The 27,407-nt window shown below is 35.5% G+C and overlaps 1 protein-coding gene across 2 annotated transcripts; it reads right to left on the bottom strand.

Moving 5' to 3' along the window:
• Window positions 1–855: 855 nt before the first annotated feature.
• LOC120626300 (synaptic vesicle glycoprotein 2C-like) lies at window positions 856–27,407 on the bottom strand. Of its 2 annotated transcripts, none has more exons than XM_039893769.1 (11): window positions 27,230–27,407; window positions 14,556–14,609; window positions 12,491–12,652; window positions 10,689–10,851; window positions 8,921–9,042; window positions 7,997–8,238; window positions 7,195–7,400; window positions 5,840–6,102; window positions 4,639–4,798; window positions 3,745–3,872; window positions 856–1,974 (listed from the first exon to the last, which is right to left on the bottom strand). In XM_039893769.1, the coding sequence occupies exons 1-11, from the start codon at window positions 27,231–27,233 to the stop codon at window positions 1,919–1,921; spliced, it is 1,560 nt and encodes a 519-aa protein (XP_039749703.1). In that variant the 5' UTR covers window positions 27,234–27,407; the 3' UTR covers window positions 856–1,918. The 2 variants fall into 2 exon arrangements, with proteins under 2 accessions (XP_039749703.1, XP_039749702.1); XM_039893768.1 differs by lacking the exon at window positions 27,230–27,407 and adding an exon at window positions 14,702–14,913.

Below are 27,407 nucleotides of genomic sequence, written 5' to 3'. Positions count from 1 at the left end.
CTTAGAATGTTTTGAATTCGTTTGTATGGAAAAATAAATATGCTTCTTTTGATTTAATTTTTTTCACAGAGTGATTCCTTATGAAATATACATTCTTTCTTAATTCAGTTACACGGTGTTAAATAAACAAAAAAGAATACGATTATTTACTTTAGAAAATGTAAATTAACCTTTAAGATATAATAATTTTAAAATTTTAGTTCTATTTCATTTCTTAATATTAATATTATTGGTGTTATAATATTTTGTTGCTTTAATGTTAATTTTAATGTAATATAATATATGTACCTATCTTGTTTATAAAACCACAGTTTTGCTAATAAAATGTTACTTTATGAATTATCTATAATTTTGTTATTAACCTAATATTAGATACAAAATTATCATTATTAAATGTTACACCTATATTTAAATATTTTAAATGTTTTTTTCACTTCACTCAGCTTTTAAATTTAATAGTTAAGTTAATTTAAAATGATTCTGCATCGGCTTGAAGTCACGTTTGACATATCGTCATACTATTTACTACGTGTAAAAAGACTTGACTAAAAAGTTTTAAATCTCTTTAGACTTTTTAGTATAGACCTTGCCATTATTTTCAGTACCACCCATCTAAATGACCTTTTATGTAGATATTTTGTTACACCGAAAATAAAGCAATATCACACACATGACACACACACACACGCAAACCATGGTAAATGATAAATATAGTATTAAGGCCCAGATATGAGGATCACTACAGTTCGTTTGAAAGGACTGGACACTTTGGTTTTCAAAGTAAGTAAAGCCAGATGTATATTTGTATCATCTATTTATTACACTTAAGTTTTAACGACATAATAAATAAAACAATTAAATTTACGGAAGGCAAATTAACCTTTAATAACAATTATAATAATTTAAGGACAATTATATTACACAGTCAACTCTAAAATACTGATGCTCAATCTTACATCCAAAAGCTGAATACTGAATCACAGTGATTCATTTGTGACGCTGATATGGTAACGCGCCCGCCTCTACATAAAAATATTCTAATGGCGTCCTCTTAGTTTTGCAAAACGGGTTTTAGCCGAAAATGGCGCAATCAAACGAACAAACTACCCGCTTGAAATTGTATCGTGCACAAAGCAACTTTATCTTGCAATCAGAATTGCGTGGGCCTTGGGAGAGAATCCCCGCCACCAACTCGCTAAGGCCAAAACCCGTTTAACTTTGGAAGCCGTAACACGGACAATAAATAAAAATACTTAGTCCACATATTTACATCTTATTATGTACATGCATTTGGGAATCCGTGACGTCACTAAAGTTCTTGGGATTTATTTAACGCTTTGTATCACTGTTATTTAATTTTGGGTTACATCAATTCGTAGGTAAATAATAATCGTTCTATTCCCTTTACACAATATTTAACCGAGACTTCAAGAGCAAACTGTTATATAAGGGACATGGAAATTACAATAAGGTTGCTTAAAACGAATCGTTAAATTTAAACATTACTTCAGAAGAAGTTCAATGCGAAAATTAAATGTCTTTATTTATAAAACTGCCAAAGTACTCACTGAAGAATCTAAGTCTCTGGGTCAATATTATGTTTATTCGTTGTAGGATATAATATCACGAACTGATCACGTGTGTTCTCACACCACTATATAAATTCTGATTGCCCGGACAACTCTCAGTCTCACCCCATAAATTCTTTAGTCTACTTTCATCCAAAGTAGTGTATAGAATTTAATTCCGCATAATTTTTCTTTACACTCCGTATCGTATAACAATTTCATTCCTTTTCATATAATTGTATTATTCTCTTTGAAGGCTAAAACGCCCTCATTTCTCCAGTGACGTCACATATGATCTCTACACTGACATTTCTAATTGTACTATCTATTTCTGAGTAAGTACTTTGGATCTAGTCGAGAGCTTCTTGTCCTGTCTTTGGCAAGAAGAAGCAAAGTATTGCAGCAACTGTAAATGAAAAAGAACTTATAAGTGAACAATGAAAACATTACGGTTATTATTTATTAAAGAATAATTGATGCAAGTGTATTAAGCGATTATTTATACCTTTAGCGTTTTAGGGCCCATTAAATATAACAGAGGTATGCTAGAGCTAGGAGATTCGGCTTCCCATTCGGGAGGATCGATTTCTATCCCAGCCCAAACCTCCAGGTATTTTTTTTTTTTTTTTATTTTTTTTTTTAGGACCATCAACAAAATGACGTGCATTATGAGCTACGGATAAAACTAGCCTTACGTTACTAATGACGCATTATTTCACTAAAAAGTAGTCACAGTATGCACTAGTTAGTCAGTAATTTAAATACCGCGAATACAAACGGGATAAAATTTAAAAAAAAAAAAATTATTAAACCAATATAAATATTCAAGAATCTACGAAAACAATGTTTGAGTTATCATCAAATTACGCGTCACCTTCAAGCGAAGTGCCAAACCTTTTATGATTTTATTTTTAAATTTTCCTAGTGTATCGTTAAACAAATTGATACACTCAATTTAATAGGCCTAGGTAGGTAAAATTTAAGATTTTCAGAGTTGTGTGTTTTTAATTCAAAATTCATCTATTTTATGTAGCCTTTCTCTATTATTATAAACTCAGCAGTTGCTCTTTTTCAATATTAATAATTATTTACGTAATGAAATAGGTATAAAATATACCGGTAAAGAAAAAAGGCCTTAGAGTTCTACATAATGGCTCTCAAAGGCGTGTGATTCTCTATGCCAGAGTGATGGACTACGCTTTGTATCACTGTAATGGGGCTAAGCGCTTCTCATTTCGAAAGAAGACCCTGTAGTTGGCGGTTGGTTGGACCCATGATAATGAGTTAATGTTGATGGCAATGGTCTGAATTTCACAACTGTCTTTGTCTTATTTAGCACTAGCGTACCCAGCCCGCTTCGCCGGGCTAGATTTTGCTTTATTTTATTTAAACTACATCTTAAAATTTTTAATTTAAGTCTCATAATATATTAAATCATTTATTTCTTCCGTATTCTCTTCTCGAGCGGGTGAAGATTGTTATCTACACCCATGTACACCCAACAATAGAATATCATCATAGTAAATAAAAGCTGTATTTGACAGTTTGACAGTTCAAAAATAGGAGTGCTCCGATCGTCACCAAACTTTACAGGATTACTCAGGTCAGGTCAATCCGGAGATTCCCTGAAAGTTTCATTGAAATCGGTCCAGCCGTTTCGGAGCCTATACGGAACATACCCGCACACTTTTTCTTTTATATATATAGATTTTGTATAAAGGTGAGCAAATTGGCATCTTATTGAAAAAGTTACAGGATTTGCAGGAGACGCTTGGCAAGTAGATTGAAGTCTACCACTTGCCAAGCGTACAAGACTACCGCTTAAACCATTCTAATTATAGAATGACCTGTGCCCTGTAGTGGGCCGGTAATTGATTCAGAGTGAAATAGTTGATACCTTGATAATTTTTTTTTTTTTTTTTGAACAATAACATATCTTAACCACTAATGAATGAAACGATGATCACTGTAAAAGTATGAAACTGCGTAACAGTGATCACGCCCACCTCCAAAACTTAAAATTTACCGCTGTTCACTTGATATTTATCAAAAAAAAACTTAATACATTGTAAATATTAATTAAAATAAAATAAGATACAACAAAGGGATACATGATGATGCTTCTATTATGACCATTAACGCAATGAACTGGAATGGAAAATAGAAATGTACTCACTAAACAAGAACGCTGAGAAAACCACGATTGGTATGACACAGTTGATGTCTATGAGGTAACCGAAAGCCAAGTTGCCAATAAGACCTCCTCCTCGACCGGCCGTTAGTGAAAGTGCAGCCGCCATTACCCTGTAAAAATATTATAATAATGTCAAAGTCAAATATTTCTTTATTCAAATAGGGCCACAGATGGCACTTGAAGCGAACCTACGTTACATATAAAATATGTAGGTACATAGTAGTGAGATGATGGCGATTACTACATTTGTAAACTTAAAACTAAAGTTGCGAGGGTTCCAATAACGCCCTGGTCTACGAATAAGCACACAACAAACTTAGTCGGGTGTTTTTGTTATCACCATCTCACTGACTCATTCAAAATTAATTAAATGCAACATGGTTTGGTATATAATAATTCACACCCAAGTTTTTCACCCAACAAATAATGGAATTGAAGTAAACTAATAGCCCTTTATTGAAATAAACGTTGGAATAGTTACGCAGTGTTTTGTCACACTCTCGAAGTATTTCGACGTTATGCCACGTTTATTTGTAATGTTCTCTTCCAATAGGTATAGATGGCGCAGTGGTGAGCATTGTGGTCTTATACGAGGGAAGTCTCGAATTCAATCGCCGGTAGAGAAAATTTGGATATATTATTTGTTTCTGAAATTCCACAGGTCTAGTCTGGTGGGAGTCTGGCTAGTTACCACCCTGACAACGAAAAAGACGTGCCCCGCCAAGCGATTTAGCGTTCCGGTACGATGCCTTGTAGAAACCGATGCGAGTGCAATCTCGAAACCAGGTTAGCCACTTGTCACTAGGCTGCATCAACCCTTATCATGGGCTAACTTGTTTAGTTGATAAAAAAAAACTTGTATCATCGTTTACTTACCTAAGATTCGTAGGGAACAGATCGACGAGGACACAGAACACAAGACTGATAGCCAACGAAGTGAGGGCTTCGAATATACAGGACAGTACCAAATTCTGGGTAGAGTTCTGCACGAAGTATAGACCCACTGTTACAATACCGGCGATGCCCAGTGAGAAAACTGTAAAGAAATTAATTTATTATAGAAGATTATACTTTTGCATTCCAAACTTATACTCCTAGGTACCTACTAGGACCAAGGACGTAAAGTTTTTTTTTTTTTTAATAGTTTGTAATTATTGACTTAAACAAAAGTTGAGCGGGTAATAATTGACCAAGCAGGTGGACCACCTGACTGACCATCGTCATCATCAGGTGCCATCTTCTTTAAATAACAAAAAGCCTTCCTGTTAAGTGCCGAATTATTTATATTAGGTAACAAAGTTCGGTCAACCCCCTTGTTTCGTCCAACCATTTGCGTCTCTGACGTCCTGGAGATCTCTTCTAACAATTTTACCTTCAAGTACAAGTTTTGGAAAAAAACAACTGGTCTCCTCTTTGTAGGTGGCCAAAGAAAGCTACTTTTCTGCACATAATGGTGGACATCGGTTCTCAACGGTTGACTGGCTACAAAGAGTAAAAGTATTGCCTAATAACAGAGCAACAGAACACGACCAGCAAGGTGCCGTCCTGTATCCATCAAGCTTTCTTTTATCCCGGAGAAAGCAACGATTCAAATAACAAAGGCAGACCTAGTTGCGGGCAACAGTTTTTTTGTTGTGTTACAGTATTTCTAGTTAAAGTGGGTAAATAATTAACCTTTTGGTAGCTATAACTTGATATGTCCTAGTATTTTATTAGATTTATTACAATTTTAACAAATGTGTGGACAGTTCTTATTTCATTATTCAATAGTTGTCAAGAATTAATTAAAATTTAACTTGATTCACATCTAATGTTCATGACATTGTATTGGTGAGTATTTTAATATAAATACTTGTGTATTTTCGATACACTTTAGTCTTGCATGACACTCTAGACATGGCGGAGTTTCCTCACGGTGTCTGAGTCGTTATCAGTTATTAAGGAAGTCAAAGTACCTATCGCCTCCTTCTATTCGATTTATCAGACCGCTACTCTCGTAACCTTAGCTTTGCCTAGCTTTGATGAAATAACACACTTTGTTTTGTTTAAAAAGGGAAAAGGCTAAGAGGAAACTTACTGAGGAAAAATTTAGCCCCAAGCTTATGGACGCATAGCGGCAGCCACAGCGAAGTGGGTATACACGCGAGGCCAACAATCAGCGTGTGCATGAACACGCTCGGCTCGATCGTCTTCAAGCAGTCGTAGGGGTCGGAGCTGTTGGGGTCCTTCACCACGATGCTGGAGACGTCACAAACTGACGCCGACGTGTCGGGGAAATGCTGCTCGTACTCCTCGTAACGGTTGAACAACTCCGGGAACCAGATCATGAGGGTGTAGTAACTGAAATGTAACGTGATATTTTTAATAACGACGTTGTTGATACCCCACACCCATGACTCACTTATAGTTCTTATTTATAGTAATAATTGATGGACCACACCTGATGGGAAAACCATCGCATTTGAACAGAGAACACTCCAAAGGGCATGCAAAGAAAACGTCCTACAAAGTGTCTATTAACTTCAGGCGTAGTTAAGCTTCATTTGATTGTAATGAAGCCGAGAACCGGCAACTACGTCCTTTATACTGGAACACAGTATTGCAACAATGCTGCTTAGCGGTAGAAATAAGTTTAACGACAATACTTCTCTGCCACAACAAAAAGCTCTACTGCTAAAGTAGTAATGTTACAGGGAAGAAACGAATCGGCTGAAATAGACCATTTTTTCTCCACTTTCATGTGCTAATATTAAAAATACCTTCTCGCGATGGTGACTACTATGTTCTTATTTCTGTTTAAAATGTGCGCAATATTAGTTGAGCGGTGTGCGATGATAAAATAGATCGTTGTTGCAATAGCCAATACGGTCATAGTATATTAATTTTAGCAGTTTTACAGTCATTTTGCGTGCGACAAGGATAGTTTGCGTGTGCTAAGTATAATTTGCGTGCGCCATAAACTTGTCGCACTCAAATAACAGTTTAATTTACGAAAAAACTCACGCGTCATTTTAAAATGAGCAAACAGCTCTTTTTCAACCGCAACAACGAGTACTAAGATACTACTTATCCCGCATAAGTAATAAAAAAATTAAAAAGATCGGTCGCAATATCGCTTGTTTCAAATTTTTAAAATCATCATTAGGTATTACCTCGGCACGAGTTTCCAATTAGAATGAGCCGGTCTTTGGCCATTGGAGTTTGCACGCCTTCTAGTATTATCACAGTATTCGTTTGTATAATTACTATGACTTTATGGAGAACTCTCAGGTGTGCAGATTTCCTCAAGATGTTTTCCTTCATCGTTAAAGCAATTGAAATTGTATTTGCTTGAATTAAGAACGCAGATACCTAACCCCGAAAAGTTGTGTAGACTGAGGATTGATCATCTATTACGTACTAAAAAAATCATATTTAAGAATTCCACTAAACCTTGTTGTTAAGCCGAACTGGATGAGACAGGTGAGGATTGTGTATTTGAGGTAGGGAGGTCGGCACAGCGCTTTCGTTTGGACCCAGATCTCGCTGAATAGCCGCCTCAAGTCCTTGGGCTTACGCATACTCAAACTTCTTACGGATTTCTGCGAGCTCTGTGACGCAACTGATATTGTTCTAACTTTTTCTTTGAGACTCTTAATCTGAAAATATAAACAATATTCATCATTAGACGACATAGACGACATCAAGCGAGTCGCTGGGAGCCGTTGGAAACAAGTGGCCCAGGACCGTGGATTTTGGAACTCTCTACAAAAGACCTCAGTCAGATGATGATGATGCATAGGTTACAAGGCTATTTTTTTATACCACGGTTAACTTTTCCTGGATAAATTTTATTCTATGCTCATATCCAGCGTGCAAACTACATGTTTGCAAAATTTCATAAAGATCGGTTCAACGTTGAGTCGAACATATATATTAAAAACAAAAGTCAAACAAACAGACACACTTTCGCATTTATAATATTATATACGTTCCGAAAATTGTTCAGTCGGCAGAGTGCACAGTGTGAAATTTCCTAACAACGTTTATTTATTCGATCGCGTGAAAGTTAATTACGATTTATATGTTATCAAAGCAGCGCCATCTAGTTGGAATACTGGGAAATCGTACTGTCAGTAGATGGCGATCTTTTGATACCATATAAATCGTAGTTAACCTCAGATATCGAATAGATGTTCATACGCCTTAGATTTCAAGAAATTAAGTTTAAAAGCTTGCAAGTATTTGCACGTACAGGATAATTATCTGGGTCGTCTCCGGTATTCTGTTTGTATATTTTCTTGAGGCAAGCGAGCGCGTCATCGTAGTCGCCACACTCCATCATGAACTTGGGGCTCTCCGGGAACGAGAACAGCCAGAAGCCCAGCAGCAGGGATGGCACTCCGCACGCAGCTACGAACCAGTTCCACGAGTCGTAGGAGAAGGCTCCACTCTCTAAGCGGATGCCCTTGATTGGAATGATGCCCCAGGCGATCACTGCAAAACAAAGATAATGCTATTTATATCCTACTCGTATTTACACAGGTTACGCTAACTCGCTACGCCAATCCGGAACTAAACGTGTGAACCTTAAGTATCAGATCAATCTGTCAACAGGAACGGGGTAATATACTACTACTAATATAACCCAAACAACAAACAGGGCTTTCTTCATAAAGCCATTTAATACAAAATAGGGTTCGCATGAATAATAATAAACTTAGTGAATATAAGAAGAAGGGCGCACTGAGTTCCTCAAAAGTATCGGACAGTTTTGCAATCTAGAGATTTCTGAACTTTTGTTTTACTGTCTGAAATTGTGTTGAATACAGTTTGGTTTGGATTTATTTATTTATTTTATTAGATATACCCTGGTTTGGAAACACTGGTTTGGATTCATGGTGGATACCTATATGACATAATTCTAAATGAATATTGCGGACTCCGAAACCAAAGAAGGCGGACCTATTTAATGATGCACCCCATGATACCTAGTTAAAATGAAAGTTTTTGCTGAGCGGAATACGAAACGCCTGTTTTTAATAAATTTTCCGTATTTGTATTACCTACATTACACAAAATTTTCTTTTTTAAATTTAAGTTTAGATAGATAATAGGTAGGTAATCTTAATACACAATTATATTATATTATTGGGTACCTTTAAGCTTTAGAACTTACGTGGAAGTAAGATGACACCCAGAGTCCAGAACATTTCCATCCAGCAGAGGATCTTTTCTCTGTATTTGGTTTGCTGGAATTCTCCCAAGTACGGGAAGCAGATTCCCATAGCGCCAGCAACACTGAAAGAAACAACAAAGTGAATACCTTCCTACCTATCTTAGTGCCTTACAAATAATGCATGGACACGGCGGAATTTTGTAGGACGTGTTGTTCTTCTCATAGGCAGCGCTTTTCCACCAACAATCAGGTGGGTTAAGCTAACTTTAAAAAAAGGGTAGTTGGCTAGAGTGAAAGAATATTGCTTGGCGGCAGAAATTAATCGTGGCATTTGTTATATAGTATGTAGGTAAGTCGATAGAATCATAATACGAGCCTGCTCCGTTACTTTGAAATATACGACTGGCACCAATTCCTTATTGATTTGTTGATAGATATATCTAAGCAAATATTGAATCATGAATGTTTTTTTATTCTCGAGATGCACCACTGTTTTGTTTGTTGGCGTCAAGAACGTAATAAATGCCATGAGCGTGATACAGTAGCGATTTGTTTACCTTTTACTTATCTAGACCAAAAATAGACTTTCACATTTGATAATATTAATTCTCTATATAAGGTATACTTAGGTAATATAAACAATAGGTAATATCTATCTACCTAGTAGCTAGCACTTATCTTACCTATTTACAATCCATGTCTACGGATCCATACACACCTACATAACATGTTTAAATTATATGATTTAAATTGTTAATTAGTGGTTTAAATTGCACTGCGGTCAAAATAAATTACACCGCTACGTTGCTCCAGCGCGAGTTGGCGGGTTTTAACGATATTTATCACGAGTTTATAATAAGTAGGTAATACTCAATAAAGGCCCAACAGAGGCCCGAGGTTGTTCGACTCCATTTTCCTAACCTGTTCGAAAAAATAAAACGCAATACTACCGATACAATTTTTGGCTCAACCCGGGTATCGAATCCATGACCTCGTGATACGGAGTTGAACACGGTAACGATATTATTTGGCTAACCGTAGAAAGACACTAAAGAAACTATGAGAAAATCTTTTAAAAACTTTATTATTCTGTCCCAACTCACAAGTTGGGCAAAGGCCTTCACTCTCAAAGAGAGAGAGGGATTGAGGGATAAAATCTGCCATACTACCACTGGTATTTAATATGGATGGACGAGTTTAAACTATTATTATTGCATGTTATTAATACCTAATACAAATTTCCTCCAACCCAAATTCCAGCACGCACCTCTAACTTTTCTTAGTTATGTGTGTTTTAAGAAATTAAAATATCACTTGCTTCAATAGTGAAGGAAAACCTCGTCAGGAAACCTGCATGCCTGCGAGTTCTACATAATGTTCTCAAAGGTATGTGGAGTCCACCAATCTGCACTGGGCCAGTGTGGTGGGCTACGGCCTTAATCCCTTCTCATTGGGGGAGGAGACCCATAGTGTTTGTAGTGGGCCGGTAATGGGTTGATGTGATGACAGTTACTTAAATAAAATAAACTTTAAACTCTAAAATGATGTTGGAAAAGAGAAATCTGCTGAGTTTCTTGCCGGCTCTTCTCAGTGGAATCTGCCTTCCGAACCGGTGGTAGAGTCCACTACATACAGACTGACTTGACGTTTCAAAAGTGCTTATAAATTAGGCCTACTTGAAATAAATGAATTTTGAATTTAAATTTGAATTTGAAATAGTGCTTGAATTATGTAACTTAAAATAATTAAGATTTAGGCAAGTACTTACGCGAAACCGTTGATAAATCTACACGCCATGAAAATAGGCAAAATTTGCACGAACGAAGAGAAGATCCCGACGAAACCGTCCAGTAGGAGTGTGGACACCAGCACAACTTTTCGCCCCTTTGTGTCCGCTAAGCAACCCCAGAAGTATGAACCGATAACCATACCTGAAAATGAAAGGTTACAAAAGTTAAACCTATTTGACGACAACTTGCATATTGGTATAGGTCCTGTCAAGTAAATTGATCTGTGAGGGTCTTACTGCGAAGTGAATTATAATAAATATAAAAATTAAATACGAATATAAATGTTCAACATTTGTGATTTTTGTTTTTTACATTATTAGGTTTTTCATTATGTTTTATAGGAAAATCTTATGTTAGTGTAGTACACTTTTAATAGTGCGAAATGGCGGGTGTTCGTGGTATTTTTTCAACTGAAAATATTGTGTGGGGGAAAGGGCAGTGGTAGCCTGTCAGTAAAGTTTAGAGATTTGAGTAGGTAATACATCAATTGACATCATTAACAAATAGAACAATTTTACTGCGCAAGTCGATCCACAGAGCTCTTTTTATATAGTACGAACTAATTCAATTAAATTTTAATAAAAATATTAAATATAAATTAAAATTTAATAAAGACTGTCTATCTATATTTAATTTTACTGTAAATTCTTACCGAGGTAGTTACATAAAATGAAATAAAAATGATTACATTATAAAAAAGAAATAATGTTCCTTATAAAGTATAGGTCGGTTCTTAACTACCTACTGTTTATATAACTACTCATTAAAGTCATTTACTGTGGTCCGTACATTGATCTTGTTGTCTAGATTTCAATTAAATTAATGTTTAATATTCCTTCAAAGTGAAAAATAATGATCGAAAATAAAGAAGTAGGTAACTTCACCAAAGAAAATACTACTTTAAGCGTTTATAGTTTTCCAGTGACGGAAATATAAAATTCTTTTTTCCCCTGACTGGAAACTTCTAAGGAAACCTACATTAAAAGGAAAAGACACTTTCAAATATATTATTTCAGGTAAGATATGATTCAAGTTTATTATTGAACGTAAATTACCAATAAATCGAGTTCGTGAAATTACCAAAGATAATAAAATTACGAGTGAATTAGCACTCGAGATTTAAGTTATCAACACTCTATGGAAACGCCACTGTTAATATAATTATTTAATGGGTTCATCCAATCGTTTCCCAAAAGATAACGAGATAATAATAGGTTCTAATCTAATACTATTTACTTACTTGTACTATAATAGACTATTCAGTCTATTTTTTACTTGTTTCCTGTCTTACTATGTACCTAATTCATATTTTCATTAGGACTCTTTAGAGTTTATAAATTAAAAACATAATAATCAGATTGCAGCCTACAAAAGGAAAATCTCTTTTTATTTTATGTGGTGTTAATTATTTTAACCTAAGCTTATTTTTTTCTTGCAAGTATTTCACTTGTCATAGTTTTCTTTTGAGTTTTGCCGAAACAAACACACGAAAGCTATTTATTTTTTATTAAAGTCTGGATAATCTTTGTGTTAGCCATCAAAATCGATGTCTGACGTGCTCCGCTAGGCAGGCGGATGGCACTACGACATCGATGACGTAAATTTTTTATCATTTAATCGTCAGCCTATACTGGGTAACGGGCCTCTCTCATAGCAAAGCGTCGTGGTGGGTATATGCTCTAAAACCGTTTCTTCTATGAGAGACGAGGCCTGTGCCCAACAGTGGGATGTTGTTAGGTTGCGGCTGATGATAGATAATACAAATGTTGTAGAAACTTACCTAACATCGGGGCGGCTGTGAGCCAGCCTTTATCAGCAGATGTCATTTTGAAGTCGCATGTCGCGGCGGGCAACACGAACGACACTATCGTGATGCCGATGGCTGTGTTGGCGTAGATGAGGCCCGTGATGGCAAGGAGGCAGAAATGGAAGCGCCCGAAACCTGTATATTAATTTGACTGTGAGATGGTGATAACAAAAAAAAACACGTAGGGTGGTTACGTATCACGCGTCAGGCTTGCGACAGGAGTAAATCTTGCGATCTTTCTGTCAAACGTCACTTTTGGATTTTTCGCATGGAAAGGAGACGTTTGACAGCGAAGGTCGCGAGATTTACGCCTGTCGCAAGCCTGTTGTGGCTAAGTTTGTTGTGTGCTCTTCAAACAGGGAGCGAAACCTCCTAGCTTTAGATTTTACGTTAACGAATTTAGAAAAAATAAACTATCATGGCCTCTGTCTAGATGATGTTGGCTTATAACAAAAGATCAATTGCGTTGATCTACTGTATCTTTTCTATATACTGTTGTAACCAGTGGCGTGCAATGGGTTTCCTACCAGGGTAAGCATACACCGGAAAAATTGCATATAATGGAAAAAATCCTCCTCTTATAAGAGTTAAATATCAATTTTAGGGTAGGCAATGCTTTTGTGCACGCCACTGGTGGTAACACAGTATACTTATAGAATATTTACAGTGGTGCTTCCAGCTCCAGTCTAAATTTTTCTCTCAACTTATTTAAGTGTTATGTGTACAACGGAATTAGCCCCAATGACCTTGGTCAATAGACATCAGGATCCTGGCACGAAGCTTATTTTATATTCACATGTTAAACATTACCAGCTTACCAAAATTCCATATTAAAGAGTAGGCATGAAATGTAAAACATAATAAAATTAGGAGGGTATCAATGCTCATATCCCTAACATACCCCTTTATTTTTTTTAGTCTATAAAATTATACGGTAACGATAAAAAAAAGGATCTTTAAGACGATTTTTGAAATTTTAAAAATTTTGGAGTGACCTCTTAAAATTTTTTTTTAGCTGTCCTTTGGAGAGGGCTCTTAAAACATCAAAAACTATTTTTTTTTCCTCGAGACTAAAAAAAAAAATAGTCGAGTATGGCAGTTATATTTAATCCATACCCATAATACATTTCTACATTATAACGGAACGTCCATAGGGTAGTAACTAGCCACGGCCAAAGCCTCCCACCAGAAGAAACTTCATACTACATAATGTTCTAAATGTTCACCATAAAATGGGAAAAAAATTGTGAGAATAGTGGGACGTGCGCGGGGCGTTTTCACTGTTTTTGGACACAATGCACTGCATACAATAATGGCTGAATGAGGATTCTGTGTTCTTAATTCAATGGTCACGGATTACTGCCAACAGAAAAATGAATTGTATCCCAGATGAATAACATTGAAACAATAATTCACACACCTATCAAGTCCTGGTTGCGTAGGAAGTTTGCGGTGGGGCTAATATGCGTGCCATGAGATAATTATATCTACCATTTTCTCTTCCTATCCGATATGATAAGATGAGATTATATACATAGTCGACTCCAATCGCCCTGACAGATAGGAAGACCTTGTACATTATGACAAATCCCAATAACTCACGTAAGTATTTCAAAGTGCAATTGCTTCAGTATTTAATGATATACGTATATATAATAATAATAATAATAATAAATATATTCATTGTTCATAGCATCATGTACAATTAGTCTATAAGGGGTTTGGAACACCCTTCAGAGTTCTGTGTTTCCTAACTCTTTCAACCTGGGTAGCTTTAAAACAAGAGTGAACAGGCATCTTCTAGGCAAGCGCGTCCCATCTTAGGCCACATCTACACTTTCCATCAGGTGAGATTGTGGCCAAGCGCTAGTCTATAAGTTAAAAAAAAAAAAAACAATTAGTCTTATAAAATACGCACTACGCAGTCAGTACTTCAGTAACTTATATAATTTACACACACATGAATGTAACAAAATTGCATTGGTATATCTTACTCATATACATATCTAATACCAAAAAAAAAAACAATTGTACTCACCGGTAGCCGAAATTGCGGCTTCGAAGTCCGCTCCATGTTCTAAGAAGTCTAAACCTATAACAATGAATAAACCACATGAATATATGAACACAGTCACGTGTAGGTACATACTTTAATTACGATAGTGTCCCGTTTGGACTACTTAACTGATAATACCGGCCTAATAGTCCTCGTCACGGTCATATGAGCCTCCACAGTCATGTTATTAGCTTTATTGCATTACCGTTGCATTTAAAAAAAAAACTACTATTACAGATGTTAGTGCATACTACTTTTTAATATTTCAACTAATTTTTAATCGAGTGTGGTGCGCTTAGCTAGATTATATGGATATCGTTCGAAAACTGTTAGATACTAAATGAATAAAAAGAATTGTGTTTCAATCAAATTTTTTAAACCCTACCCGCATTTTTAATACTTACTCTATGAATATGTAGGTAGATATATGTAAATACAAAATTCATTTTTTAAACGGAGTGTGGTGCACTCAACTAGACAATATGGAAATCGTTCAAACACTTACTAAATGAATGTAAAGTATATTGTGTATGACATAACCATATATTTTAACCCTACCTGCATTTTATATTACTTACTCCGTATTTACCTATGTATAAGTAAATACAAGTGTTTGGCTAATTTATTGTATTAAAACTAGTTTTTATCGAGCGCATAAATAACGTGTTCGCGTATGTCATTACTGTAATTTTTTAACCGTACCCGCATATTTATTTATTTGCCTTACGTAAATACTGTAAATAAAAAAAGGTTTAGGCCGTAGCCCAACACGCTGGCCCTTAGCGGATTAGACGATTTTAAGACCAAAAGTATCATGACGTTTTACTGCACCGTGAAAACGAGTGATATTCTAAATGCTTTTTAAAACGGAGCTAACAACGATAATGCTGTATACACCTATAATTGTTTATTGTAATGGCACTAGACAGAATTTGTAATTCTAACACAATTTTATTTTTTAAGAATGTAGTTACAATTAATTGCTGGTGTCTTATGAATAAATAAATCGCACACAACTCCGAAAACCTGAGGTGCGTGCCGGGCATCGAACTCGGTCCTCCCAAATGGGAGGCCGAAGCCCTAACCTCTAGGCTATCACTGCTCAATATAGTTAAGGTTCCGTCGCCATAAATGCAGTAGTTACAGTAGTCATAAATGCCTTGATGGCCTAGTGGTTACTTTCACCTAAATGTCACGAGGTCTTGGGATCCTAGTTTTTGTTTTAAACCACGATAATCTAGCCCCGAAGGAAGCGCAGTTATTGTTATGGGTACAAAAATGACTGATGACTATTTTGAGAAATTTTATACAAATATAATACAACATATAAACACCCAGACACTGAAAAACATTAATGCTCATCACACAAACATTTTCCAGTTATGGTAATCGAACTGGGGGCCTTTGACTCGGAGAGCATGGTCGCTGCACACTGCACCCATCAGCCGTCAAACCAACCAAGTTAGGACCAACAATTTATGTTCAGTTTTGGGTTATCTGTATGCTCTAAAACCATATTAAGAAGTGTTACAGCTAATGCCGACTTGAAATTTGACGAAGAAGGCCCATTAAATTGTACCCAATGAGGCACGTTTTTGTCGGTAGGGTCACTTTGTGGGTTTGTGTAACTAGCCGTGGCCAAAACCAGTCCAGAACAGAGAAAATTCAGAAATTATAAATACCCAGACTGCGCCTGCCGGGAATCGAACCCGGGCCACAAATAATCCAGAGCGCTCACCGTTGCGCCAGGGAGGTCGTCGGTTATTAAGGTAACACCACAACTATTGTCATTTTAATCTCCGTAATCGTACGCGGCACTTTTTTTTACAAATAAACATCAGGCTAAGGACGCCGTCTAAATAAATAAAACATTAATTTGTAAACTTATAAATTTATTTATTACTTTTATTTTATATATTATTTTATGATTATCTTAGTCCGCTAGATTGGATTGTTATAGATATTGGTAGTTATGCCTCGATTCTCTTGGATGTAGCAAACACTCCCATCGAGGAAGGTCTAGTTTACTGTTAGGTTATTTATGAACTGTCATTATGGACTCTGCCTTCATAATCAGTAACTTTTCTGAAAGTAGAGATCTACTATCCCTACTAATCCCTACTAATATTATAAATGTCAATGTAAGTTTGTTTGTTACGCTTTCAAGCAAAAACTACTTAACCGATCCTCATTAAACTTTGCACACAGATTCATGGAAGTGTTAGAAGTAATATAGGATACTTTTTATCCCGACATTCAGCTCGGTTCCTTTGGGAGAGGGGATGAAAGTGTTTGACGATTTTACACCATAACGACGACTAATTATAACCGATTTAAATAATTATTTTTGTACTATAGAGGATACAATATGTGTTTAATTTTGCCCAAACTTTGTGTAGATCTGATGAATGCGGTTGGAGATAGAGGACAGAAATCCTCAGCGGACATCAGCAAACCCCTCATTTAAGGCTTAGCGATACTGAATACTTTTTTTTTTTTTTTAGAACTACAACTAAATTGTATGCCACATCTAAAAACAAAATCAAACGCAGACGAAGTCGCGGGCAACAGCTAGTAGTGTATATAATCGGTAGAGACTCGTTATCTCCTAATACAACTTGCGATGAGTTTACAACAAAAAACGGTGATAGCCTAGTAGTTAGGGCTTCGGCCTTCCTTACGGGAGAACCGAGTTCGAGCACGCTCAATACTTTTATTTATTTTATTTATACTCTTTATTTGTACACCACAAATAGGAAAAAAAAATGGACACAACAAAAATAAAATTAAAAAGTAGGATACAAAGGGCGGCTTTATCGCTTAGTATATACTTTTCGGAGTTGTGTGCATTTTTAATTAATACAATTTTTTTTCCATTTTTGTTCATATATCCTTACCTACTTCAAACGATGAAGGAAGAGATCGTAAGGTAACCCCCACGCCTAAGTTTGTCAATAATCTACTCAAAGGCGCGTGAAGTCTACCAATCCGCACTTGGCCAGCGTGGTAGACTATGGCCTAACCTTTTTCATTCTGAGAGCAGACCATGCCATTGTGGAGGGCGGTAATGTATTGAAAATGATGATGACGACAATAACGATGATGATGATGACGTAACTGCAACTGTCGCTGTCAAATTTTTTATTTTGTAAAAGGCGACCAGTTGGCATCTTATTGTAAAAGTTACAGATTAGAGCTGATCGCATATAGGATGATGTTATCGGCGATTTGAATCTCATAAATGTCTCTAAATAATAGCAGTAACGCGTGCATGAACAATAGCCGTTAGTACCTACTGCATTATTGTACGACCACAATAGTGACGTTAAGTAAGTACTTATGGCTGTAGTCTGGCACCATAATGTACCTATACGAGGTGGAATAGAATAAGTGATATAGAAACTTTAGGACAACCTTGAAGTGAGAAGAAGAACTTAATTAGGTAATCTTCCTCAGTAGGTACCTAATCGCAAGCCTACCTAAAGCAATCGTTTGGAATAATTTGGTAATTAATAAATAAATACTACGACAATACACGCATCGCCATCTAGCCCCAAAGTAAGCGTAGCTTGTGTTAGGGGTGCTAAGATGACTGATGAATATTTTTTTTATGAATAATATATAAATAAATACTTATAACATACATATAAACACCCAGACACTGAAAAACATTCCTGTTCATTACACAAACATTTTCCAGTTGTGGGAATCGAACCCACGGCCTTGGACTCAGGAAGCAGGGTCGCTGCCCACTGCGCCAATCGGCCGTCACTCGGTATTGAGAGAAAGAAATAACAAACAAGCCATAGCTCATAAAGTCCTATAATATCTCGAATAGGTTTGGACTTCAAAATCTAGAACGCCCACCGGAATCTAGCGGCCCGTGGAAAGTTTTGCGGGCGCTTTTCCGATACAATAAATATCATCAGTCCATATTGAGGACGCAAGCTAAAATGACACATAACGTACAAACTTCATCACGCCCTGAGCTTGACCAATCGACAAAACAAACAAGCAAATCAACAGACATACTTTCCCAATTTATAATATTAACATGGATGTAGGAGACAAAGACAATAGGAGCAAGGATAGTTTGTTCACGAACTTTATTTTGTAACTACGTGTATAACGCTTTTTTGAGTCTTACTAAAAAGTATTCCAAAACATTAGCCATTAAATTAATAACTATTAAAAGTGTTGTACATTTTATTACTTATTTAATAATTCTTGTTGATTTTTTCAAATATAGGGTAGGAGGAAGATATGACGTTATCTTTTTTCCACTACAAGTTAGCCCTTGGCTGAAATCTTGCCTGGTGCCGGTGGTAAGTGATGATGCAGTGTAAGATGATAGCGGGCTAACCTGTTAGGGAGTGTAGCAGTTATACCTCTAATTGGTTTCTACGCGACACCACTTTGTCAGTAGGGTCATTGCTGAAGCCTCCGACAAGACGAGACTACAGAAAATTTTAATTCACTAATTGCAACTGCCTTAAAAAAACATCTTGGAGATGTCTCTTAAAAAGTTCAAAGTTTGTATTAAACGTAAGCTTATAGAAAATTCCCGTTATAGTATAAAGGACTACGTAATCGATAAATAAGCTTGGGTGTAAATTATTGCTCTAACCAGGTTGCTCTTCTAATAATTTTAAATGACATTGTGAGATCGTGATAACAAAAAAAAAACACCCGGCTAAGTTTGTTTTGGGCTTCTTCTTAGACAAGGACGCGTTTGGAACCCTCGTAGCTTTAGTTTTAAGTTAACGAATGTGGTTATCGCCATCATCTCACTACCGTGTAATTCTTATGTACGCATCAAAAGTGCCACCAATGGGCCTACTTGAATAAAGATATTTTTGACTTTGACTTTGACAATATAATATTTCCAATAATGGTTACCATTTAAACCATTTTCATAATCTAGTAACTAAAGACTCTGGCATGGTAGTATTTTCTTTTGTACTCGACTCCACGTAAATGTTACGTGTTTTTTAGTATAGATGGGTACTTGGGAGTGTTCGGGGTCTATCAAGGGCATAAACAAATATTCTATGAGATAAAATAAAATTTGACAAACAGGTGTTAGTATCTACAAAGCGGCGTGGACTATATCTGTCCACTTTGGTTCCACTATCGAAGTTTGTGAAGTGTACTTGGAATATGAAGAACGCTGTTATCAATCGTCTGTTTTGAACCGTGATAAAATATTGTTAGTACATGGGTGCAGAAACGGAATTGTTTTATAAGGTTTTGAAATTTTATGACTTGACACTTTATAGATAATAAGTATTCTATTATTTCCTTATCTCAGGTAAGGGAAAACATACTAGTACTTGTGCGGTATTGGTGCCTGGTTTGAGACCATAAATTTGAATTATAAGCATCATATTATAATGTTAAATTATGGCATTTATGAAGCGAACATTTTTGCGCTGGTCGATGAACTAAAACCTTCTCATTCTGAGAGGAGGCCCCCTGCCCTGTAGTGGGCCGGTAAAGGGTTGTTGAAAAAAAAGAAAAGAGAGAAATTACATTCATTCTTTTTGTCATTTACGAGGAAGAATTTTTATTTGTTCGCTTGTCAATGTATCCAACCCAACTTACTCAAAACCATAACTATTTGTAATATTATTAACGCAATAGTAGTCGTTTTAATTCTGTTTCACACAGCAATGGAGAAACTGATTGACGTATTATTTTAAATTAAAATAGTTTAAGAGCTGAGAATGATAATTTTCAAATTTCACACTGATAGATTACTAAGTTAGATGTGGGCAAAAATTAGTTTGGAAAAAACGAATAAAAAATCATTTCATGATGAGATTTCATTTCAGATTTAATTTCAATTTAAGATTTTTTTTCACACACGGCACTCGAATTTAAGTTTCGTCTAAAATTATTTTACTAAGGCTTCATATTCTAGTGCTAAATAAACCTGCACTCACCGCTATCTTATCTTATTACAGTAGTAGCATTATTTGCTGGAACTCATGATTAATCAATTTTATGAAACAAGATGAAGGGTTTTACCATCGTAAATAAATTGCTCGTTGACATGTCTAAACATCGGTGCGCGTTATCAGTGTGCACATGGCTTTATGGCGGCAAATATGTGTGACAATGACACGGTCATTTTACGGCATTGTAATAAATGTGCGCCAAGGATTCGTTTTCGAAACTGGCTTCAGTAAATATAGCTTAATAAAGGATTCGCCAGTGCCTTTGGCGGAATCCTCTTTTAAATTAGATACAGGCTCGTACTTTCAGAACGTCATCTAATGGAAAGAGTGTATTTGGCCCAGGATATGACGCTTTTCACTTTTGTTTAAGGGCAAAGCCAAACCGTGGATTCCAATTTGCGTCTTTGGCGCCTTTTAAGTTTGTAGCCGTCATCACTGCAGTCAAACGTCACTTTGGTATATTTATTGTATGCAAAAGTAACGTTTGACAGCAGTGATCGTGATGTTTACCCATAGAAAAGGCTTTTGCGAGATACGTTAAAGTTGATCATCTCAGTGTGTCCTTCGCTTTAGCCTAAGGATGGCGAACCTTTTTTTCAAGAAGGTGCATTTTTGTTATGCCAGGTTAGTCATTGTGATTTATTATTTTTTGAAATACCAAAGTTATTTATACTTATTTCCAATTCAATTATTCACGTTCGCAAAACCACACCTCATGAGAATGCCCCGATTATAAGCTAGAAACTAAGTGCCTGTTCTAATTAAATCAATACTCTCAAATTGCTTTGCTATTTTAGGACGGGAATTCCTACTGATACCACTTAGGGGTAATAGACCTAGAGGGGTAGGTTTTTATAAGACAAACAATTATTCAGATTTCTGAATATAACGTGATTAAATAGGGCTTTGGTATATTTAAGTAGGTAGGATCACTGGCCGGGGAGTAGTTTTCGCTTTTAAAGCAAAAAATAAACCAGCTTTTTTAAAGAAATTTGATTCGATGCTTATTAGTTACGGGTCCATATTAGTTTGATTTTACGCAGCTTAGACCTGTAACCTTCCTTAGAAATAGTCACCGGAAACCAAATATAACACAAAATGCAGCCAATTTCTCCCAATCAGCAGCCAATCTGCAGACCAAAATGTAAGCAAACAAATGACACGTCGTGAACAGGGTTATTTTAGTATTTAATAATTAGTCTTCTGTGAAAATTTAAAAAAAAATGTTATTTACAACTATAACATATTTATTTAAAATTTTTATAGAAGATTAAAATTAAAATTGATATTATTTTTTGCAAGAAGAAGACTAAAAGGTTTTTACCCCTTCACTAAGCAAACAGCCTGACATAATTTGTTTGTTTACATTTAGTCCGCGGATAAATTGCCCACTCTTTCTTTAGTTAGTTATTGGATAAAATATGAAGTAACAAAAACATACAACAGGTATTCTAGGGCAACGGAACTCGAAGTAACACGTTCAGGTACACGTATAGAGGTTATAATTGACCGGTATAACTTTATACCTTACCGCATATTCCTTTGCGCGATTTGTCGGTTCTCTGCGAATACTATAACAATTTGGCAATTTTAGGTTGCCAGAGCTTCGTTTGTTAATTAGCAACAGGGGTACCGCATGCAAGTGGTTTTGTTTACTGAAGACCTTTTTGCTTAGGGAAGTACCCTAGTGCTAAAATTCTATAGCACATAAATCTCTAAATTAAACTACCGACTATACACGCATCGCCATCTAGCCCCAAAGTTAGCGAAGCTTTTGTCATAATATACATAAATACTTATAATATACAGATAAACACCCAGACACTGAAAAACATTCATCACAAATACATTTAGTAGTTGTGGGAATCAAACCAACAGCATTCGACTCAGAAAGCAGAAATAAACATGGCGATAGAAGTTGTACCTGCCCGGACGAGCAGTCACAAAACGCTTAACTACGAAACAAATTTTGATAGAAAACAGAGTTTGTTAAACAACTATAAAGCAAGAAATGAATATTGTCTTCCACATTTTTAACTCTGTGCCACGTAAAATGTAAAAGATTAAGTGTCTAGATTTTCAATTATCTAAGTTATAATTGCCAAATGTCAGGTACTTAATTTTTTACATGTTAGTTCTTTTCGCAAACCTGGGGCATTAATGGTTTAGGAGCTCTCGCTGCAATTCACCATCATCTTTATTTTGACGAGCATAAATTGCTTACAAACCATATACCATAATCGAATCGCATCCCGTGTAATACTTAGTGTAGATTCGGTGGCCATCATCATCAGCTTTACTTGATCAAATGGTAGTATTAAAAAGTAAATGCTCAAGTTACTTTAAAACAATATTGAAATCGCCATAGATGTACCTTCCTATAATATTTGTAGAGTACGCTCGATTTTTGCAGTATACCTCCGATTCCAGGATGAAAATGGAACCACAAGGAAAGTATATCCCAAATCGGTTCATAAATGACAATGTTCTGAGAAAAAAAAAAAATATACGACCGAATTGATAACCTCCTCCTTTTTTGTAAGTCAGTTAGTTAATTAATATATAGTCTATAAATAATTTTGTGAAAAGGACAATTTTGTGAAACATTGTGAAAAAGACAAGAATACTTTAAGATTTGTCTGTTCAGTTTTAATAGATATTATTGTGATATTGTACAACTGTACAACAGTAGGTAACCTTAAAGTACGAGTAGGTGATCCAAATTAAAGTATATTGACTCTTTATCGCCATACATCAATTATTCAGTCATTCCATTAAAATTTTGTGTTCATGACGACCGCATTGCAAATTGAAATGTGAATTTGTTTATTGGTTTATTTGTTTGTAAAAGCGATTAAATTAAAAGACTTTGGGAGGATTAACAAGAATTACTACGTTAAACCACTTGTTTCAAAAACGAACGAATGTGAAGCTGTGATAGGAGGCCGAGTTCGAATCCCAGCACGCACCTCTGAATTTTCTAAGTTATTTGCGTATTAAGTAATTAAAATATCATTTGCTTCAACGGTGAAGGAAAGCATCGTGAGCAAGAGTTCTACATAATGTTCTCAAAGGTGTGTGGAGTCCACTAATCCGCATTAGGTCAGCGTGGTGGGCTACGGCCTTAACCCCTTCTCATTCTCATTAAAAAGGTTGTAACTTTAAACAAAACTAATGTTATCCTTTATATAGCTAAATATCTAAAAGGCATGTTCAGCCTTAACTCAGACTTTCTTTGGTGTTCAGACAAAGTTTAAACCTACGATAACAAAAAAAATTTACGGAAAACTAAGCAATCCCAATATCAGTAAAAACATTATGTTTTATAATACCCAAGTCTAAAGCCCTTTTTTACCAACGACGGACAAGGTCCCAGTAAGTAACACCTAATCAAAACAGATTACTAGGCATTAATTCACCTTTCACCAATCGGTTTTCCCTAGGCAACTCATATAAACTAACTTGTCTATTTATGGTTCTTGCGACAAGGTGTGTTATCTTGTGTTTCTATGATGTGATTTAAGGGAATTAATAAAACCGAATTTAAATTTTTTTCATCCGTTTCCAAGTCTAAGTCTATTAAAATGTTGAAGTCACTTTAACATTTTAGTCTAAGTTTAGTCTAAGTCTAAGTCTTAGATTTTTCTCAGCATTATTTCAATGTGATACGTCAATAAATTCCAAATCTAAGATTATGCAAAGCGTAAGTTTTGTTAAGGGTGTGTGCAAAGACTAAGGCGTCAAGAGCGTACTTTGACTTTCTTGCAAGTCTTAGTTTAAGTCTTTTTATATACCTAACAGAGTCTTAGAAATTTTTACGCCATTTGTCTAAACATTATTCAGTCCATGCGTATGTGAGCAACCATTAAGCCGCGTCAATAAGAATCTGTTGAAATAATAAACAGTATCAAAAAATAAACGCGAAATTACCCAGTAGGTACCTAAGTACATTATTAAATAAAAACAGGTTTCTGTAAAGAAATTTTATCAAAGCGATTGTTAACAAGGAGTACATTTTAATAAGGGAGTTTCATGGGGCATATTTTAATTACGAAATTTTATCAAGGCAAAAACATTTCCACTCTTTTATTTGCGCTTGATAAAAACTCGCGTAATAGAAAATGCTAGAATGCTCGGTAAGTAACTTCGAAGCTAGAATTTTATTAAGACTGCAAATATGAAAATATTTTCACCCTTTTATTTGCATTACAGAATAAAGTTATTTATTTGAGCGAATACCATCGCGGAGGTACTAGAAATGTAGGTAGATTCCTATTAACTAGAATAAAACCGAAATACCTACTAAAACGGATAAATTCTTATCTGTTCGTATTTTAAAATGATGATTTAAATACTTAATATTTCTTACTTAGTTTTTATAAAAAAGCTGTGTGGTTATAAAAAAATATTAAAAGAAAATTTTAAAGGGTTTGCTCTGCTTTACTACAGCCGCCAACGTTCCAACCCTGTCTTAGCGGCATTTTATTGCTAACTTCCGTAGGTTTCACCCCCCTCAACTAAGGGACGTTACATAATGTTGTTTAGCATAATGTCCCCATCGTGTAACTTCAGCCTTACGCTTCTACACGGTTTCGTAGCGGCACAGTCTCTATAAGTGAAAGGATTTCATCTGCCTTCCTTTCGGAGGGACAGAATTACGCGGCACGGCACTCTTTGACTTTTCGGAGCTATGTGCGTCAGTTAAAGGAAAATATCGTAAGGAAATCATGCTTGAGAGTTCTCTATAACCAACCCACTATGTGAAAGGGTTAAGGCCGTAGTCAACCACGATGGCCCAGTGCAGGTTTTTGGACTCAACACGCTTTTGAGAACATTATAGAGAATTCTCAGGTGTACAGGTTTTCTCACCTTCACCGTTGAAGCAAATTATATTCTTATTGCCTAAAATCACATAACTTAAAAAGTAATACGTGTAGTGCGTGCAGGGATTCGAAAATTCCCCCGAAAGTGAGGTCGAAGTCCTACCCACTGGGCAAATAATGGTTTGATAATAGTGAATGATGGCATAACTTTAATAAAATAAATTACCAAGTAACAGCTCTGCAATATTTCTTAAAAAGTTCTAAATTAATAAAACGTTAGGTTATAGCTAACTAGCTTAAAACCTGTTTAGTTACCTATAGTTTAAAGTACTACGTAAACTATAAAAAAGCTTGAATATACATGGGTATTAAATAGGTTGCTCTATTGTTGTGCGCTTCTATTTAAAATAGGGCTCATTTGGAAACCCTCGTAGCTTTAATTTTCAGTTTACGAATGTAGATATCGCAATCACTGCTATGCAAAAAATTTTAAGTATGTTGCACCTTCAAAAGTTCCGTTTTATATCAACAAAAAAGGTAATGGAAAGATTTTTATTTTTTCTATCTGCCTATGTTTTTAATCTTACTTCAAAATATTTGAAGCCTGTTATTTCTCTATGAAAGAAAAATTCAAAATCTATCCATGTAGGTTTACTCTCTAAGCGCACTTGAAACATCTAGCCTGTTTGTTTTTAACACTACCACCGGTTCGGAAGTCAAATTCTACCGAGAAGAAACCGGCAAGTAAGTCAACAATTGATCTTTTTCAACATAGGCATTTTACAATTTAAGATTAATCTTTTCATCTTATTTTTCAATCTTATTCAGAGATGAAAGCGTAGCGGGATACTTCCGAGCAAACTTGTCATAAACAAAAAACTTTAAATATCAAAAAAGGACACGGGTTATATAGTTTTCGAAATTTATGTTGTGTCAACAAGACTCATGTAGATCGGAACTGTAGAAACATCCTGAACAATGTCACTCGCAGTGAGTGACAGGCGTATGGTTTCCGTTTTATGTTAACAATTGATTTTGCCGCAGTTATTATGAGAGTTTTGTGCGCGGGAAAACTTGGCTGAACTTGACATTACAGCGTACACTCACACAATAGTGCAATTATGGTAATGATCTTCGAAATACATGAATAATCGGTTGGTAAACTCGTTTCTAATTATTTCAATATGAAGATACCTATTTAAGCCCACGAATGAACGGAAGTTGTTCGTTTAGGTCTGTTACATTGTTCCATAAAAATACTAAACCGATTTTGATACTGTTTTTCCTTAACTTTAGAGCCAGATTAAAGATACGACCTTTTTAATTACCTTTTATGAAAGCCTTTTATTAGACGCCGGTTTCTTTAATCAAATTATTCGAGACGCTCCATTATTCTAAAAGGCAATCAGGCATCCCTCGTACATCATAAAATTAATTATGTGAACAAGTAATTATCTTTCCATTAATAAATAAATTTTATTCTCATTAACAATTAATATTTCACGTATCTGCATGACAAAATCAAATTTACATTTACATTATTTAGTTACGTAATTTTCCGTTACATTATTACGTAATTAGGAACGATTTTGGCACTAAGTACTGTTTAACTAATTTATTTCAATAGGTACAACGGAAATCAAAAAGCTAATCAATAATGTGTTAAGCCATCCAGTTTTAATTCTCACAATACCTAAAATATGGCTAGTTCGGGGGGTCTTAGATTAAATTTACTTTTTTTTTTTAAATAGACTTGTAGATTCTTACGTTTTATTCTTATTTTATTCTTACGTTATTAAAATTCTAACTTCAATACCGATAAAAAAAAACATTATTTTTTGTAAGTAAAAAAAAAAAAAAAACAAAAACTTACCCATGTTGAAAAAGTATCACTTCACTGTATTAATAAAACGTCCGGTTGAGATCAATCACACGATATATCGCCTACCGGTTTTGCATCGTCTCTCGAGCTGTTGATGCGCGAACGCAATGCCTCAAGGATGCCGCGTAACGCCCGCAGAGGCTTCTATGCGAATGTCGCCTCGCTACCG

The sequence above is a fragment of the Pararge aegeria genome, chromosome 9 (genome assembly GCF_905163445.1).
Source record: "Pararge aegeria chromosome 9, ilParAegt1.1, whole genome shotgun sequence".
Classification (NCBI taxonomy): Eukaryota; Metazoa; Arthropoda; class Insecta; order Lepidoptera; family Nymphalidae; genus Pararge; species Pararge aegeria.
This window is presented reverse-complemented; position numbering and strand designations above follow the sequence as displayed.

Bases quoted from the DNA above. Each gene is read 5' to 3' on its own strand.
- LOC120626300 (XM_039893768.1), bottom strand. From the start codon at position 14,756: ATGACTGTGGAGGCTCATATGACCGTGACGAGGACTATTAGGCCGGTA. The intron at 9,043-10,688 runs GTAAGTACTTGC...TGTTTCTTTCAG, and splicing joins AGATTTATCAACGGTTTCGC to TGTTGCTGGCGCTATGGGAA. The intron at 4,799-5,839 runs GTAAGTTTCCTC...ATTTCTTTACAG, and splicing joins TGGGGCTAAATTTTTCCTCA to TTTTCTCACTGGGCATCGCC.